At 40.6% G+C, this 18,258-nt stretch overlaps 1 protein-coding gene across 1 annotated transcript in view; it reads left to right on the forward strand.

Moving 5' to 3' along the window:
• The first annotated feature begins 3,363 nt into the window (after positions 1–3,363).
• LOC132883422 (serine/threonine-protein phosphatase PP1-beta catalytic subunit) overlaps positions 3,364–18,258 on the forward strand; it is a 90,659-nt gene continuing 75,764 nt past the window's right edge. The window contains exon 1 of the mRNA XM_060917053.1: positions 3,364–3,491. Within this exon, the coding sequence (XP_060773036.1) occupies positions 3,440–3,491 (52 nt within the window). The 5' untranslated portion in view covers positions 3,364–3,439. The remainder of the gene's footprint in view (positions 3,492–18,258) is intronic.

The raw sequence follows: 18,258 nt of genomic DNA on the forward strand, positions 1-18,258 counted from the left end.
ATGAGACCAAAATAGAACTTTTTGGTTTAAATGAGAAGCATTATGTTTGGAGAAAGGAAAGCACTGCATTCCAGCATAAGAACCTTATCCCATCTGTGAAACATGGTGGTGGTAGTATCATGGTTTGGGCCTGTTTTGCTGCATCTGGACCAGGACGGCTTGCCATCATTGATGGAACAATGAATTCTGAATTATACCAGTGAATTCTAAAGGAAAATGTCAGGACATCTGTCCATGAACTGAATCTCAAGAGAAGGTGGGTCATGCAGCAAGACAACGACCCTAAGCACACAAGTCGTTCTACCAAAGAATGGTTAAAGAAGAATAAAGTTAATGTTTTGGAATGGCCAAGTCAAAGTCCTGACCTTAATCCAATCAAAATGTTGTGGAAGGACCTGAAGCGAGCAGTTCATGTGAGGAAACCCACCAACATCCCAGAGTTGAAGCTGTTCTGTACGGAGGAATGGGCTAAAATTCCTCCAAGCCGGTGTGCAGGACTGATCAACAGTTACCGGAAATGTTTAGTTGCAGTTATTGCTGCACAAGAGGGTCACACCAGATACTGAAAGCAAAGGTTCACATACTTTTGCCACTCACAGATATGTAATATTGGATCATTTTCCTCAATAAATAAATGACCAAGTATAATATTTTTGTCTCATTTGTTTAACTGGGTTCTCTTTATCTACTTTTAGGACTTGTGTGAAAATCTGATGATGTTTTAGGTCACATTTATGCAGAAATATAGAAAATTCTAAAGGGTTCACAAACTTTCAAGCACCACTGTACATTCACCTGAAAAAACTGATACCCCTGATACCCAAGGTAATTAGTCATACTAGATTTACAACTGTTGTATCATTAGTGTCAGACATTATTAATTTTCAAACTTTATAGCCTGAATTTGAACCCAAGATTGAAGATTCAGCATCCCATCTGATTCTCTGAAATTAGAAGTAGAGATAATTAGAGATGAGCAGAATTAGACCGTCACAGCATGCAAAAAACAAACCCATTCTTGTGCTATAATTTACAAGGAGGAGATAATATAGATGTGATATATAGTGGCCTGTGGTTGAATTCCAAAATATTGCCACTGATTAAACAATATCTCAACATATTTGGTTGAAGCATTGATTTTTGTCATCTACACTACCATTCAAAAGTTTGGGGTCACTTTGAAATGTCCTTATTTTTGAAAGAAAAGCACTGTTCTTTTCAATGAAGATCACTTTAAACTAATCAGAAATACTCTCTATACATTGCTAATGTGGTAAATGACTATTCTAGCTGCAAATGTGTGGTTTTTGGTGCAATATCTCCATAGGTGTATAGAGGCCCATTTCCAGCAACTCTCACTCCAGTGTTCTAATGGTACAATGTGTTTGCTCATTGCCTCAGAAGGCTAATGGATGATTAGAAAACCCTTGTACAATCATGTTAGCACAGCTGAAAACAGTTGAGCTCTTTAGAGAAGCTATAAAACTGACCTTCCTTTGAGCAGATTGAGTTTCTGGAGCATCACATTTGTGGGGTCGATTAAATGCTCAAAATGGCCAGAAAAATGTCTTGACTATATTTTCTATTCATTTTACAACTTATGGTGGTAAATAAAAGTGTGACTTTTCATGGAAAACACAAAATTTTCTGGGTGACCCCAAACTTTTGAACGGTAGTGTACATTGCTTCATATGGCTTCTAATACCAAAAAAAAAAAAAAAAAAACCCAGAATTGAGAAGAAAAAAACAGCCCCTGGGCTGCCCCAGCTGTTCATTGGGCTCGCTTCGCTCACTAGATTCGCTTCAACTGAAGGATAATCACTGGGCCCCCCATTGTAGAAATGGGCCCCTGTTTTTTCCCAGGATTGTTTTGACCTGCAAAACAATCTGAGTCTCTGTATATAAGGGTGTTTTCACACTTGGTCCCTTTCAGCCATCTAACCGATCTCAGATCGATGACTCAGCATTTTTTGCGCATATGTGAACACTCCAACCATACCCAGACCCCTTTAAAGCGAACCGAACTGAGACCACCTCAGGAGGTGGTCTCAGTAAGGTTCGCTAAAAATCAACGGTACGGTTCGCCTAATCTGCGCATTGTGAACAAAAAGCGCACCGGGTTCACTTCGCCTTTTTCACTGTAGTTTAACCTTCTTCGTTTGCCATAGTTGGTCACGTGACTGTAGCAGGGAAACTCAACTTCCTTTTGGAACTTACCACAGCCGCTTTACAGTTCTCTGAACTTACTGTTATTTTCCTTAATCCGCACTATCTTGATCAAAGAATACAGCAGGGCAAGCATGGCAGCAGACATTTTGGGTGTTTTCACACCTGGTCCCCTTTAAAGGAACCAGACTCAGTGGACCAAAAAGTGGACCAACAGAAAAAGATCTCAGTTCTTTTTGTGTTCACACTGTGAATTTATTACAAAGAGGACTGGGTTCTCTTTCTGGTCCAGTTAAGCTTTGATGGGGCCTCAGTCCTCTTTCTGTTCACACCAGGTCCTCTAGAGCCCTCAGACCCCCAGTGCACGGAACTCTGGGTAATTTTCTCTTGAATCAAAATGTCTGCTGCCATGCTTGCCCTGCTGTATTCTTTGATCAAAATAGTGCGGATTAAGGAAAATAACAGTAAGTTCAGAGAACTGTAAAGCGGCTGTGGTAAGTTCCAAAAGGAAGTTGAGTTTCCCTGCTACAGTCACGTGACCAACTATGGCAAACGAAGAAGGTTAAACTACAGTGAAAAAGGCGAAGTGAACCCGGTGCGCTTTTTGTTCACCATGCGCAGATTAGGCGAACCGTACTGTTGATTTTTAGCAAACCGTACTGAGACCACCTCCTGAGGTGGTCTCAGTTCGGTTCGCTTTAAAGGGGTCTGGGTATGGTTGGAGTGTTCACATATGCGCAAAAAATGCTGAGTCATCGATCTGAGTTCGGTTAGATAGCTGAAAGGGACCAAGTGTGAAAACACCCTTTGATTCAAGAGAAAATTACCCAGAGTTCCGTGCACTGGGGGTCTGAGGGCTCTAGAGGACCTGGTGTGAACAGAAAGAGGACTGAGGCCCCATCAAAGCTTAACTGGACCAGAAAGAGAACCCAGTCCTCTTTGTAATAAATTCACAGTGTAAACACAAAAATAACTGAGTTCTTTTTCTGTTGGTCCACTTAAAGAGGACTGAGTCTGGTTCCTTTAAAGGGGACCAGGTGTGAAAACACCCTAATACCCATCCTCGGTGCAACACACTTTCCCTGGTGCATTTGCAAAACATGTCCTGGGACAGGCGTAGCCCTCGGGAACGCGCACGCTTTGCTTTCCAGCTCGGTACGTGCGCGTTCTCGGCTCCATAAGCGTCAGGCGCGTGAGCGAGTGGGTGAGTGCGCGCGCGTCCCTGCTCTAGCAAAGGCGCAAAAAAAGCCTGACTAGCGAACAGCCTTCAGACATGGCGGAGGGGGAACTGGACGTCGATTCTCTCATCTCCAGGCTTTTAGAGGGTGAGTTTTATTTCCCTGTATCTGTATTTAACCGCTTTAACGTCTTTCCTAAGCAGTGTTTGAGGAACTATATGTAGAAAATAGGTAATTATCTCGTGTGTTGTGGATGTTTCTTTCTCTTTTTTTCCCTCCAAGAGGCCTGTTTCTGAGAAGAGCAGCTAATATGTCGGTCACACCTTTCACCTCAGACACCTCTGCTTTACAGCTCGAGGGGCCGGGGCTTTACTGATTTAATTTATTTATTAATTTAGTCCTTTCTTTAAAAACTCCTCTCCAGAGAAAGCAGTGTCGTTGTTATTGTGGCCTTGCGGCTGAGTGAGTGTCGGTGGTTGTGTTTGTAGAGACACACAGCGCTGCACAGCAGCACAGCTCACTGCACACTCCAGGCTTCTCATGGATTCTGGACCCAAAGTGTTTATTACACTCAGAACCAGCCCAGGGGATTATTAAAGCTGGACAGAAGGATTGGTGTTTTATAGCTGATAAATCGACATGAACATGTACAATCCTTATCAGATCCTTTATTACGAGAACATTCATGAAACACAATGAGTTCACTGGAAACTGGAGATAATTATTTATAATTTATTGCTTAAGGAACTCCACTGTTCAGCTTTCATCCACTAACAGACAAAGCAAAATCCCAGTACAGCCAGTAATCCACATGACTGGGATTACTGAATACACTTATAACTGGTGAAAGGGGTGGTGTTGGTATAACCAGTGTTAGTGTTGTTATAACTGGTGTTCGTGTTATCACTGGTGTTAGTGTTATGACTGGTGTTAGTGTTGTTATAACTGGTGTTAGTGTTATGACTGGTGTTAGTGTTGTTATAACTGGTGTTAGTGTTATGACTGGTGTTAGTGTTGTTATAACTGGTGTTAGTGTTATGACTGGTGTTAGTGTTATGACTGGTGTTAGTGTTGTTATAACTGGTGTTAGTGTTATGACTGGTGTTAGTGTTGTTATAACTGGTGTTAGTGTTATGACTGGTGTTAGTGTTGTTATAACTGGTGTTAGTGTTATGACTGGTGTTAGTGTTATGACTGGTGTTAGTGTTGTTATAACTGGTGTTAGTGTTATGACTGGTGTTAGTGTTATGACTGGTGTTAGTGTTGTTATAACTGGTGTTAGTGTTATGACTGGTGTTAGTGTTATGATTGGTGTTAGTGTTGTTATAACTGGTGTTAGTGTTATGACTGGTGTTAGTGTTATGACTGGTGTTAGTGTTATAACTGGTGTTAGTGTTATGATTGGTGTTAGTGTTGTTATAACTGGTGTTAGTGTTATGATTGGTGTTAGTGTTGTTATAACTGGTGTTAGTGTTATGATTGGTGTTAGTGGTGTTATGACTGGTGTTAGTGTTATGACTGGTGTTAGTGTTGTAACTGGTGTTCGTGTTATGATTGGTGTTAGTGTTATGACTGGTGTTAGTGTTATGACTGGTGTTAGTGTTATGACTGGTGTTCGTGTTATCACTGGTGTTAGTGTTATGACTGGTGTTAGTGTTGTTATAACTGGTGTTAGTGTTATGACTGGTGTTAGTGTTATGACTGGTGTTAGTGTTGTTATAACTGGTGTTAGTGTTATGACTGGTGTTAGTGTTGTTATAACTGGTGTTCGTGTTATCACTGGTGTTAGTGTTATGACTGGTGTTAGTGTTGTTATAACTGGTGTTAGTGTTATGACTGGTGTTAGTGTTGTTATAACTGGTGTTAGTGTTATGACTGGTGTTAGTGTTGTTATAACTGGTGTTAGTGTTATGACTGGTGTTAGTGTTATGACTGGTGTTAGTGTTGTTATAACTGGTGTTAGTGTTATGACTGGTGTTAGTGTTATGATTGGTGTTAGTGTTGTTATAACTGGTGTTAGTGTTATGACTGGTGTTAGTGTTATGACTGGTGTTAGTGTTATAACTGGTGTTAGTGTTATAACTGGTGTTAGTGTTATGATTGGTGTTAGTGTTGTTATAACTGGTGTTAGTGTTATGATTGGTGTTAGTGTTGTTATAACTGGTGTTAGTGTTATGATTGGTGTTAGTGGTGTTATGACTGGTGTTAGTGTTATGACTGGTGTTAGTGTTGTAACTGGTGTTCGTGTTATGATTGGTGTTAGTGTTATGACTGGTGTTAGTGTTATGACTGGTGTTAGTGTTATGACTGGTGTTCGTGTTATCACTGGTGTTAGTGTTATGACTGGTGTTAGTGTTGTTATAACTGGTGTTAGTGTTATGACTGGTGTTAGTGTTATGACTGGTGTTAGTGTTGTTATAACTGGTGTTAGTGTTATGACTGGTGTTAGTGTTGTTATAACTGGTGTTAGTGTTATGACTGGTGTTAGTGTTATGACTGGTGTTAGTGTTGTTATAACTGGTGTTAGTGTTATGACTGGTGTTAGTGTTATGACTGGTGTTAGTGTTGTTATAACTGGTGTTAGTGTTATGACTGGTGTTAGTGTTATGACTGGTGTTAGTGTTGTTATAACTGGTGTTAGTGTTATGACTGGTGTTAGTGTTATGACTGGTGTTAGTGTTGTTATAACTGGTGTTAGTGTTATGACTGGTGTTAGTGTTGTTATAACTGGTGTTAGTGTTATGATTGGTGTTAGTGTTGTTATAACTGGTGTTAGTGTTATAACTGGTGTTAGTGTTATAACTGGTGTTAGTGTTATGATTGGTGTTAGTGTTGTTATAACTGGTGTTAGTGTTATGATTGGTGTTAGTGTTGTTATAACTGGTGTTAGTGTTATGACTGGTGTTAGTGTTATGACTGGTGTTAGTGTTGTAACTGGTGTTCGTGTTATGATTGGTGTTAGTGTTATGACTGGTGTTAGTGTTATGACTGGTGTTAGTGTTATGACTGGTGTTAGTGTTGTTGTAACTGGTGTTAGTGTTATGATTGGTGTTAGTGTTGTTATAACTGGTGTTAGTGTTATGACTGGTGTTAGTGTTGTTATAACTGGTGTTAGTGTTATGATTGGTGTTAGTGTTGTAACTGGTGTTCGTGTTATGATTGGTGTTAGTGTTATGATTGGTGTTAGTGTTATAACTGGTGTTAGTGTTATGACTGGTGTTAGTGTTATAACTGGTGTTAGTGTTATGACTGGTGTTAGTGTTATGACTGGTGTTAGTGTTATGACTGGTGTTAGTGTTGTTGTAACTGGTGTTAGTGTTATGATTGGTGTTAGTGTTGTTATAACTGGTGTTAGTGTTATGACTGGTGTTAGTGTTGTTATGACTGGTGTTAGTGTTGTTATAACTGGTGTTAGTGTTATGACTGGTGTTAGTGTTGTTATAACTGGTGTTAGTGTTATGATTGGTGTTAGTGTTGTAACTGGTGTTCGTGTTATGATTGGTGTTAGTGTTATGACTGGTGTTAGTGTTATGACTGGTGTTAGTGTTGTTGTAACTGGTGTTAGTGTTATGATTGGTGTTAGTGTTGTTATAACTGGTGTTAGTGTTATGACTGGTGTTAGTGTTGTTATGACTGGTGTTAGTGTTATGACTGGTGTTAGTGTTGTTATAACTGGTGTTAGTGTTGTAACTGGTGTTCGTGTTATGATTGGTGTTAGTGTTATGACTGGTGTTAGTGTTATGACTGGTGTTAGTGTTGTTGTAACTGGTGTTAGTGTTATGATTGGTGTTAGTGTTGTTATAACTGGTGTTAGTGTTATGACTGGTGTTAGTGTTGTTATGACTGGTGTTCGTGTTATGACTGGTGTTAGTGTTATGACTGGTGTTAGTGTTGTTATAACTGGTGTTAGTGTTATAACTAGTGTTAGTGTTATGACTGGGGTTACTATTGTTATAACTGGTGTTAGTGTTATGACTGGTGTTAGTGTTGTTGTAACTGTTGTTAGTGTTATAATTGGTGTTAGTGTTATGACTAGTGTTAGTGTTATAACTGGTGTTAGTGTTGTTATAACTGGTGTTAGTGTTATGATTGGTGTTAGTGTTGTTGTGACTGGTGTTAGTGTTGTTATAACTGGTGTTAGTGTTATGATTGGTGTTAGTGTTGTAACTGGTGTTAGTGTTATGATTGGTGTTAGTGTTGTTATAACCAGTGTTAGTGTTATAACTGGTGTTAATGTTATAACTGGTGTTAGTGTAACTGGTGTTCGTGTTGTTGGAACTTGTGTTAGTGTTGTTGGAACTTGTGTTAGTGTTGTAACTGGTGTTAGTGTTATGATTGGTGTTAGTGTTGATATAACCGGTTTTAATGTTATACTTAGTGAAAGGGTTAGTGTTATAACTGGTGTTAGTGTTATAACCAGCGTTAGTGTTATAACTGGTGTTAGTGTTGTAACTGATGTTAGTGTTATGATTGGTGTTAGTGTTATAACTGGTGTTAGTGTTATGATTGGTGTTACTGTTGTAACCAGTGTTAGTGTTATAACTGGTGTTAGTGTTATGATTGGTGTTACTGTTGTTATAACCAGTGTTAGTGTTATAACTGGTGTTAATGTTATAACTGGTGTTAGTGTAACTGGTGTTAGTGTTGTTGGAACTTGTGTTAGTGTTGTTGGAACTTGTGTTAGTGTTGTAACTGGTGTTAGTGTTGATATAACCGGTTTTAATGTTATAATTAGTGAAAGGGTTAGTGTTATAACTGGTGTTAGTGTTATAACCAGTGTTAATGTTATAACTGGTGTTAGTGTTATAACTGGTGGTAGTGTTGTTATAACCGGTGTTAGTGTTATAACCAGTGTTGGTGTTATGATTGGTGTTAGTGTTATAACCAATGTTAATGTTATAACTGGTGTTAGAGTTATAACTGGTGTTAGTGTTGTTATAACCAGTGTTGGGGTTATGATTGGTGTCAGTGTTACAAATTGGTGTTAGTGTTGGTGTTGTTATAACTGGTAATAAGGATTGGTTTTATAACTAGTAATAAGAATTCTTGTAACTGGTGAAAAGGATTTGTGTTGTAACTGGTAATAAGGATCGGTGTTCTTATAACTGGGAATAAGGATTCTTGTAACTGGTGAGAAGGATAGGTGTTAGAACTGGTGAGGACTGGTGTTGTTATAGCTGGTGAAAATTCTTATTACTGGTTATAACAATACCCATCCTTCTTACCAGTTGTAACTGCTGAATATGTGTGGTATAGTACTTATAACAAGTGAAATGGCTAGGTATTGTTATACCAATTGAAAACTGATTATAACCATACTAAAACTGGTCAGATTTGTTGGTAAATGTTGTAACTGGTAAAAAGAATTATTATTATTATTATTATTATTATTATTATTATTATTATTATGTTAACTGGCCAGAAGTATTGGTGTTATAACAGGTAAATATGACTGGATTTGTTATAACCTTTAAAGCAGATATGCAGAAGCTTTATTTTTAAATAACTTTCTGAGTGGATAGTATCTCCATCCTTGACTCTTGTATGCTGCATAAATGGGAATTAAAAAAAAAATATTTTTGAGAGTTAAAATCGACCACAAAGTTGGTATTCGAGCTGCCCTGCTGAGCCAGCCAGCCCTGAGTGCGTGACGTCACAGCAGGAACCGGTTTTAAGGCCGAGGCCTTTTACAGCTATAGACCAAAGTCATATCAATAAAAATTGATGGTGAAAGTAAGAAATCCCGTTACCGACTTGCTCAACTAAGACTGATTTGACTTCGCTGATTGTGGATTGACTCTCATTAAAACAGGATGGGCGTTATAACTTATGCAACGTACATGTACATGCATGCATTTTCACTGATAAAGCGTAAAAGGCTAATTAAATAATCAGATGAACTGAGACAATCACATTCTGAAGCAAATTAAATAATCTTATACCGGTAACTTAAACACACAGTACAGTTACATGTATTGAGGTATTTCACCTGACGTCACAGGGTCACGTGACGCCCCGGTGTCCGCCATTTTGAAGGTCAAGCTAGCTAATGTCAACAACGTAGTAGCTAGTATGTTACTGTAGCAATGTTTACGTTCAGTCATTTGGATGACTGTTAAAACCTTTCAGTCTCAAGTTTTTCCTTTACTGTATTTACTAGTTTACTGTAATTATGATCCGGCAGCTATTTACACCGGATCCAGTGTAAATAGCTGCCGGAGCGCGCTCCGGCTTGCTCCCCCTCAAATTAAGCAGCGTGCTCCGGCTTGCTCCTGGAGTGCTGCGGCCGAGGTTCCGGAGCGTGCTCTGGCTTGCTCCCCCTCAAATTAAGCAGCGCGCTCCGGCTTGCTCCCGGAGTGCTCCGGCTGAGGTTCCGGAGCGCGCTCCGGCTTGCTCCCCCTCAAATTAAGCAGCGCGCTCCGGCTTGCTCCCGGAGTGCGCTGCTTAATTTGAGGGGGAGCAAGCCGGAGCGCGCTCTGGCAGCTATTTACACTGGATCCGGTGTAAATAGCTGCCGGATCATAATTACAGTAAACTAGTAAATACAGTAAAGGAAAAACTTGAGACTGAAAGGTTTTAACAGTCATCCAAATGACTGAACGTAAACATTGCTACAGTAACATACTAGCTACTATGTTGTTGACATTAGCTAGTGCTAACAGCTAGCTGCTAGTACACTGCTACAACACAGACACTGACCCTAATAATACAGTTCTTGGTCATTGCCTGGTAACAGCAAATTTATAATGGGCCATGTCTCAACAGACTAAGAAGTTATTTCAATGACATTTAATAACATTTTGTTTATCCTGAGGACCGAAAGTAAATGAAAATGTGAACAAACCTTAGCTGTAATCAGATGGCGACCACCGGCTCCAGGGACGACCCGCTGATGTAGGCATGTTACCCAGCCTGACACAAAATATTTGTAGGCATCCAAACTCTTATACGCTTTCAGATCAATACCTGTGTATGGCGATGGGTTTTTAACGACATAGGTATACAGATCATGTGGGCCGAAGTCAGGTAAAGACGAGGGCTTCGTGTACTTCCGTACGTCAGTGAACAATCCTGGTGGAAGCAGGTAAACGTCGTTCTCTAAGCCTGCTAACCTCAATTTTTGCAAATACCTCTCCCTCTGCTCGCCCTGTAAATGCCCTCCGTCGCTGGATAGTGAAGGTGTTTTCTGCATCTCGCTCCTTTTTCTTTTATGTTTTTCGTTTGTCGCCTTCCTCGCATTCAAACTGATTCAAGCCGTGACGTCCAAAATGGCAGCCTAACGATGCATCACATGACTTGGTCACGTGGGTGAAAATCCTCAATTCATCTAAATGCAGGTAAACAACGTGTTCTTGTTGTTTTTTATCCAAATGAAAATCGGAGCTTACCCGTCTGTGTTCTCGCTTCTTGAAGGCCGATCTTGTGGCCGATTGTTTTTGAAACAATCTGACTTTCAGTTGTTCGTTCAGTTCTCCGTTCATTCGCTTCTTCCACGTAAGGGTGAGATGGCAGCAAAATATCCAGTTTAGAAATCAGATGGCTGCTCCACTCATTCTCCATTTTCTCCATACTGAGTACTCCGCCATTACTGCTCAGCTCAGGCAATTACTAAAACCCGGGACGGGACGGGACATCACCGGTTTTTGCAACAACTGCGGGGAGGTCACTGCCCGAGCGATATGTCATGTCCCGTTCCGTCCCGGGTTTTACCAACAACCCTCGGCTCACACTCCAGGAGAACTGGTGCAACTGAACTTACTTTCCTTTTTTAATAAATAAATAAATAAATAAATAAATAAATAAATAAATGCTTTCCTTTTTCTTGTAGTTTTATTTAATTGTTGGTACTGCACCCTCTTTCAATACGGGCTTATAGCCAACGCTCCTCAACGGGTTTCGTACGAGTCTTCAGTAAAATGTGCAGAGCAGAGGAGAAACCACTTCATAGCTGCCCAATGTGCCCGTGAACTTCTCGCAAAACACGTCTAAATCTTTGCAGTTTGAACATTCTTGGGCCATGAATGCAGCGTAAATCCACCTTCTGTCGTGTTGCTGCACCGGCCAGGAACACATCTACGTGGCATGGCGATAAATTAGCTTAAAATGGAGGATCGGCGTTGCAGTCAGCTCTGTGTTTTAGTATAGCGGAAATAGCGACGAGACCGATAGACTTCCTGCTGTGACGTTACAGACTTCAAGGTCATTCACTAAGACCGCTACCTATATGAATCACTTTAATCGTAAAAATTACTATATTAGATTTATTGTTAACACTTAAAACTATTCCTGTGCCATTCTTGAGGTCTTAAGGCATTTATAAACGAAAGTGAGGCCATGGTTCTGCGTATCTGCTGTAAGTAGGATTAGTATTGTTATAACTAGTCATAAGGACTGTAACTGGCTGGTGTTGTCAAAACAAGTGAAAAAAGCATTATAATTGGTGAACAGAATTGACATGAGGATTAAATTGATTATTTGACATTTCTTTTTGGACATTTATTTTTGGACATCTGTCGACATTGCATGTAGTTATAACTAGTTATAATCTTATGTCTAGTCATGAGTGGTGAAAAAGTGTGATGAGCTCTGAGTGTTATTAATTCGACTCACATTATTAAAGCTTGGCTTTATTAAAGATGGTGAAAAGGTTCGGTACTCTGAGTACATGCGTTCATACGGCCTTTATTACATGTAGTAAAGGATTCAAAATAGAGAAATCAGTGTTTTTGGGTTAGTAATACTCTGATATTTGAGATTTGACCTTTGACTTGTGAACTGTGGCGTGCTTACTGCATTAAAGAGCCTGAGTAGAAACTTATTTTTAGTTCCTGACGATTAGGCAGTTATGAAGCTGGAAATGTAGTGTAATAACTGCCGTAAGTCTTACAAGTACAATATGCACAGCTGTGCGAGTACATCAAGTTCATGTAAGTTTATATGCTTTGAATGGATTTATCTCCGGAGATGGCAGCCATGCTCTGAGTGCAGGTGTTACATCGTGCACGGAGAGAGAGAGAGATGGGTTCTTTATTGATGCGATGATGGAAAGCATATTGTCATGATAAAATTTGACGTATGCACATGCGGAAGGTAAATGTCAATGTGTGAAACTCACAAAATAAAAAAAATTAAAATTAAAAACCACGACAAATATGACAGATGAGGAAAAATTAATCAGTTAACCTTTTCCTTTGTATTACATATTATTTATTTGTATTCTTGTATTATTTAAGTATTATTTGTCTTGTTTTTTCTTCCATGAGCATTACTGATCCAAAATATAGTCCATGTCTTCAAAACAGACGTGCTGTTATATTCAGTGACCAGTTATTGATTTAAAAAAAGGAATGAAATAGTTATGGATTATGCGGTCGGATGCAGGATGGTGGCTCCATTGGATGTTTAAAGAATGATACGTATATTTTAAAAATGTATAATAATGAGACAGAAAGTCGGAGGGTCTGGTATAATCTAAATAAGTGAAGAAAGCCAAAAATGTTTAAAAAAAAATTTGTCAACTCTAAGTGTGTTTGTGAGTTTTTTCTGCTTTGGTTTTTTTTTTTTGGGAAACAAAGTCTGAGTTGTGTTTATATTTAAAGAGCTAATATTGGCTGGCTTTTGTTCGTGGTATGTCAGATATATTCCATTTAGCTAGCATGGTATTGAACGAGTGAAAGAAGAGTTCAATACCATGCTGGCTGGATGGAATATAGCTGATATACCACGAATAAAAGCCAGCCAATATTATTATGATGATGATGATCTCATCTCATTATCTCTAGCCGCTTTATCCTGTTCTACAGGGTCGCAGGCAAGCTGGAGCCTATCCCAGCTGACTACGGGCGAAAGGCGGGGTACACCCTGGACAAGTCGCCAGGTCATCACAGGGCTGACACATAGACACAGACAACCATTCACACTCACATTCACACCTACGCTCAATTTAGAGTCACCAGTTAACCTAACCTGCATGTCTTTGGACTGTGGGGGAAACCGGAGCACCCGGAGGAAACCCACGCGGACACGGGGAGAACATGCAAACTCCGCACAGAAAGGCCCTCGCCGGCCACGGGGCTCGAACCCGGACCTTCTTGCTGTGAGGCGACAGCGCTAACCACTACACCACCGTGCCGCCCCGATGATGATGATTATTATTATTATTATTATACATACACATTCCTTTTGGGTGTGCAGTGCATATTTCTCTTTCAAAATTCTCTCAAAATCTTCCGTATTTAACAAAGCAACCCTGGCGGCCATGTTTGTTTACAAATTGTCACAGTCACTCGCTAGCACGGAAGTTTTACGTCTCCGATGTGTGACGTCATGTTGTCTTGACAACCATGCAATATCATAAATCATATTCAACGCTCATTCTCCATTGGGTAGAGCGACGTAATCCACGTAGGATAAGCGATACGCGAACAATATTGCATGCTGTCAAACCAAACGAATGAAACCCGCTAGAAGGGAATAGAACACGCTTTTATTCCATCGAAAAAGTGTCCTGTATGTATAATAATCTAGAATGTACAGCAGTCTTTATTTCTTTTCATGCAACTCCATTTTAAACCCCTCTACATGTTTAAGCGTGACTTCAATGGCAGAAAAGAACAAATCAGAGATTATCGTAATCATGTAAGTCGAATCCTTGTTGACTAAAGTGTCCCCCAGGGTTTCTAAAGCAACGTATGAATTCCTGAGGACACACCTTGCTTCAGATGCCCAGTTTGGGTGTGTGTGTGCACTTTCCTAACAGCTTATTAAACTTTAATCATAATTTATCATGCTGAGTAAGGGGTTACATCATCCAGCAGTCTGGTGGTCTCTCTCTCTCTCTCTCTCTCTCTCTCTCTGATTTCCTCTGGTCTCTAACAGGACAGAATTCAGAAAGCTATATGATGTTAAAATTGTCAGAAAAGATACACTTACCAGAGTGAAATTCTCTTGGCTAGGATGTTATAATGTTATCGTCAACTTATTATTGTGATATAAAACGTAATCCTGACACATGACTAGTTGTTATAAGTGTTATGAATATATTCTTATTATCTGTACGTCATAACACACTTAGTTTTTGCCCTACGTTCTTCTTGTATCAGCTCAGAACGCTTTTTATTGTCAGATGTCTCTCAGTCGCGAGAGCCGCCGATGACTAACAGGATGTTTAGAAAGACCTCTGATCTGCTCCAGAAAGAATTCAGATTCATCAGCCAGTGCCTGTGTTACGTCTTTGCATGAGGAATTTCTCCATACTTCACCAGGGGGAACTTGTGCAAGAGGAATTATGACAAAATTTGTATTAGACATGGAACAATTCATACAGTTCATGGTGTGAGGTTTGCTATTTGATTTTCCTACAATATTTCTGAAAAAATATTAAAAGAAGCCATGGCCAAATGGTTAGAGAAACAGCTTTGGGACCAAAAGGTCGTTGGGTCGATTCCCTGAACCAGCCGGACTGGTTCAAGTGCCCTTGAGCAAGGCACCTAATTCCCAACTGCTCTGGCAAATGTGGTGGCGTACCTTGTGTCTGAGTAGGCAAATCAAAACTGATGTGATTGCCAGTTCGGGCAAGAACCCGGCCAATAAATAGACAGATAGAAAGAAATTTTTATTACCAGAAAAATGCCACATTTATTTTCTGATTGTTTACCAACTTAAATATGAGAAGAAGAAGAAGCCTTTATTTATCACACGTACACTCAAGCACAGACTTAATCACACAGTGAAATTCCTCCTCTGCGTTTAACCCATCTGAAGCAGTGAACACACACGAGCAATGAGCACAGTTCCTTTTGTTAAATAAAAAAAAAATCATTTTCATAATAACCAAAAATAATTATTTACCCACATTTGTAAAGATTGGAGTAAAATATAATAGCCTATTAATGAAAATATTCCTTTTATTGAAAACAAAGTTAATAACAAATAGGCCTTTTCTTAAAGGTCATAGGCAAGGGTCGGAGGTGAAACGTAGCATATCAACTTTATTGTCTAGAAGAATGACCCAAAAAGCAAATTCAATTGTCCTAGTGTCTAATTTGCACCCTAAAATTAAATAAAGCGGTTAAAATATACTGTTTTGCCCAATTTCCGAAGGTTTATTTACATCTCACTTATGCGCGCTTTCACCGCCAGGGGATCGTCGTCGTGACGTCATTTGAGCCAAACAGACTGGGAGCAGCTCAGTGTTTACCTGCGAACCGAGCACACGTGTACAGACTTTGGTCGTGAGAGGTTGTGTAAAATGTCTGAAAGCGATAGCGATTATGAAGTAGGAACTCTCCAAATTGAATATCGAGAGGTGAAACCATATATGTATGAACCTATGGCCGTTGCGAAGCAATTGGTGAATGTGTCTCACTGGTTTGACTGTGCGGCCTTGGAATCGGACAGCGACTCGGCCGACTCTGATCACGGTGACCCCGGACCTCAACAAGACTCGCGCCCAAATGATTTATCCTGGTAGTTATGATAAATTCTTACTTTTGTCGTAATACTAAGAGCCCTTTTGAAGAATAATTAACCCGCCCTCCCTAGTGGATAGAGGGAATGATTACTGGACAGTGCGCCGGTAGGCCACATTAGCCTGCCATCATTATGCTATTTATAGCCTACTCTAAGCGAGGAAATATCCCTTTGTCTCATTTCCACTATGATTGTACAGGATCCCTCAGGACTCTTGACTTGTCAATTGCAAGCAAAGGTAAAAATGTTTACCTCCAGTCTTCTCCTTTTTGCTTGAGTGTTGCTGCTCCGTTTCTTCTTTGACTGCTTGATTTTGTTTCACGCGCACAATCCACTCTCTCCACTTCGTCTCCTCTTGCGGAAAAAAACAACCCTCTGGCTTCACGCGCACAATCCACTTGCTCCGCCTCTTCTCCTTTTTCGGAAAAAGACAATCCTCTCGCTCCGCCTCTTCTCCTTTTTCGGAAAACGCCAATCCTCTCGCTCCGCCTCTTCTGCTTTTTCGGAAAAAGCCAATCCTCTCGCTCCGCCTCTTCTGCTTTTTCGGAAAAAGCCAATCCTCTCGCTCCGCGTCTTCTGCTTTTTCGGAAAAAGCCAATCCTCTCGCTCCGCCTCTTCTGCTTTTTCGGAAAAAGCCAATCCTCTCGCTCCGCCTCTTCTGCTTTTTCGGAAAAAGCCAATCCTCTCGCTCCGCCTCTTCTGCTTTTTTGGAAAAAGCCAATCCTCTCGCTCCGCCTCTTCTGCTTTTTTGGAAAAAGCCAACCCTCTTGCTCCGCCTCTTCTGCTTTTTTGGAAAAAGCCAACCCTCTCGCTCCGCCTCTTCTGCTTTTTCGGAAAAAGCCAATCCTTTCGCTCCGCCTCTTCTGCTTTTTCGGAAAAAGCCAATCCTCTCTCTCCGCCTCTTCTGCTTTTTCGGAAAAAGCCAATCCTCTCGCTCCGCCTCTTCTACTCTTCTGGAAAAAAACAATCCTCTCTCTGCTTCTTCTCCTCTCTCGGAAAAAGGTAAAAACTTCTTCCTGAACTGGTCCCGTTGTTACAATTCACTGCACAACAATAAGGCATCTTTGGAAATTCCTGAACGCACGTCTGCACTCAAGCCGAATGGCAATGTAAGTAAACGGAAGTGGACTCAACTCAAGCGGTTTGTTTGGCTTAAATGACGTCACGCACCGAGTGGTCACGAAAATAGCCGAACAGAAATTCGCCACGATCCGCGCTAACTTATTTTAATTGTTACTTATTAACAATACTTCTTGGGACCAGAAGAAAATTACAGAGGGTTTTTTTAACAGATATATTTTCAAATGTGCATAAAATTAAAACCGTTACCTATGAGCTTTAAAGTGCCCGTCTTACAAAAATGACATCACCTCCTTATAAAACTAGACATGTTAAATAGTTTACTGTCTGAATTGTATTTTAATACGAGACCGGGAACACGTTCTGCTTAGTTGGTAAAGTTTGGCTCTTTGAGTCTGCCATTACACCAATGCGTTCCTGGTAAGTTACTGCTAATTCAAAGGAAGTGAAGTCATATGCGCAGCGCTTGAAAGTTCGCGGCATTTCCGGCTTCGTCCGCTTTGCAAAGTGTATGACGTTTTTAACGATTTTTTTTTATTCCACAGCAAAACTAAAACTAAAGCATGTCTCCGAAGAGGTGTGTCGTTCAAGGCTGTTCAAGTGTAGCCAATAAAAAAGTGGAATCTTGATCCATTATAGCCCGAAGTCAGCAGGACACTTATGGAATAAATGGGCTCGATTTGTACGGACAGAGAAAGGTAACTTCAAGCCGACAGGACGGCTTGGCGTCTGCTCCATACATTTGTGAACCGGATTCAAATCGAAGGATTTGAGGGGCGTCTGGTAACGCAACAGTTCCTACCATCTGGAAACAGAAGTCCGAAGCGCCATCCCAAAGAGCTCACCGTCGCACAGGAAGTGTCAAGCTTGTGTTTAGCCTGTTGCTTGAATTTATTAGTTGCCCTCAGTCTTTTATTCTTTTCACTGATAGCAGTTCTGAAGTGTCAGCGTGCAATTACCGTTATTTATTTTTACTACAATCACAGTATCTCTGCAACCATAGCATACTTTTTTCAAAATTCCAAAACCTATGATCATCTTCCTGTCACACCTGCGCACTGTGGCGCGTGCATCAGGCGGACTCTCGGGCACGCTCCGGACCGTGCGTGCGCGCCGAGCGGACTCTCGCACACCTGTACAAGATGAAGGCGCAATCAGTGCCCCTGTATAAAGACTCTGGAAACACACGCTCACTGTGAAGTATTGCTCTATGTCAGTGGTTCTCAAACTGGGGGGCGTGCCCCGGACACTCAGCGAGTGGGGCGTGTGGTCACAGACCGCTCAGTGGCAAATCCAAGGCGCTGGTTTACAGTTGCACCAACAAATAATGAACGTCTTTGTCTTCAAAGAAAACAGAGAGTTA

The sequence above is a fragment of the Neoarius graeffei genome, chromosome 3 (genome assembly GCF_027579695.1).
Source record: "Neoarius graeffei isolate fNeoGra1 chromosome 3, fNeoGra1.pri, whole genome shotgun sequence".
In the NCBI taxonomy this organism is placed as follows: Eukaryota; Metazoa; Chordata; class Actinopteri; order Siluriformes; family Ariidae; genus Neoarius; species Neoarius graeffei.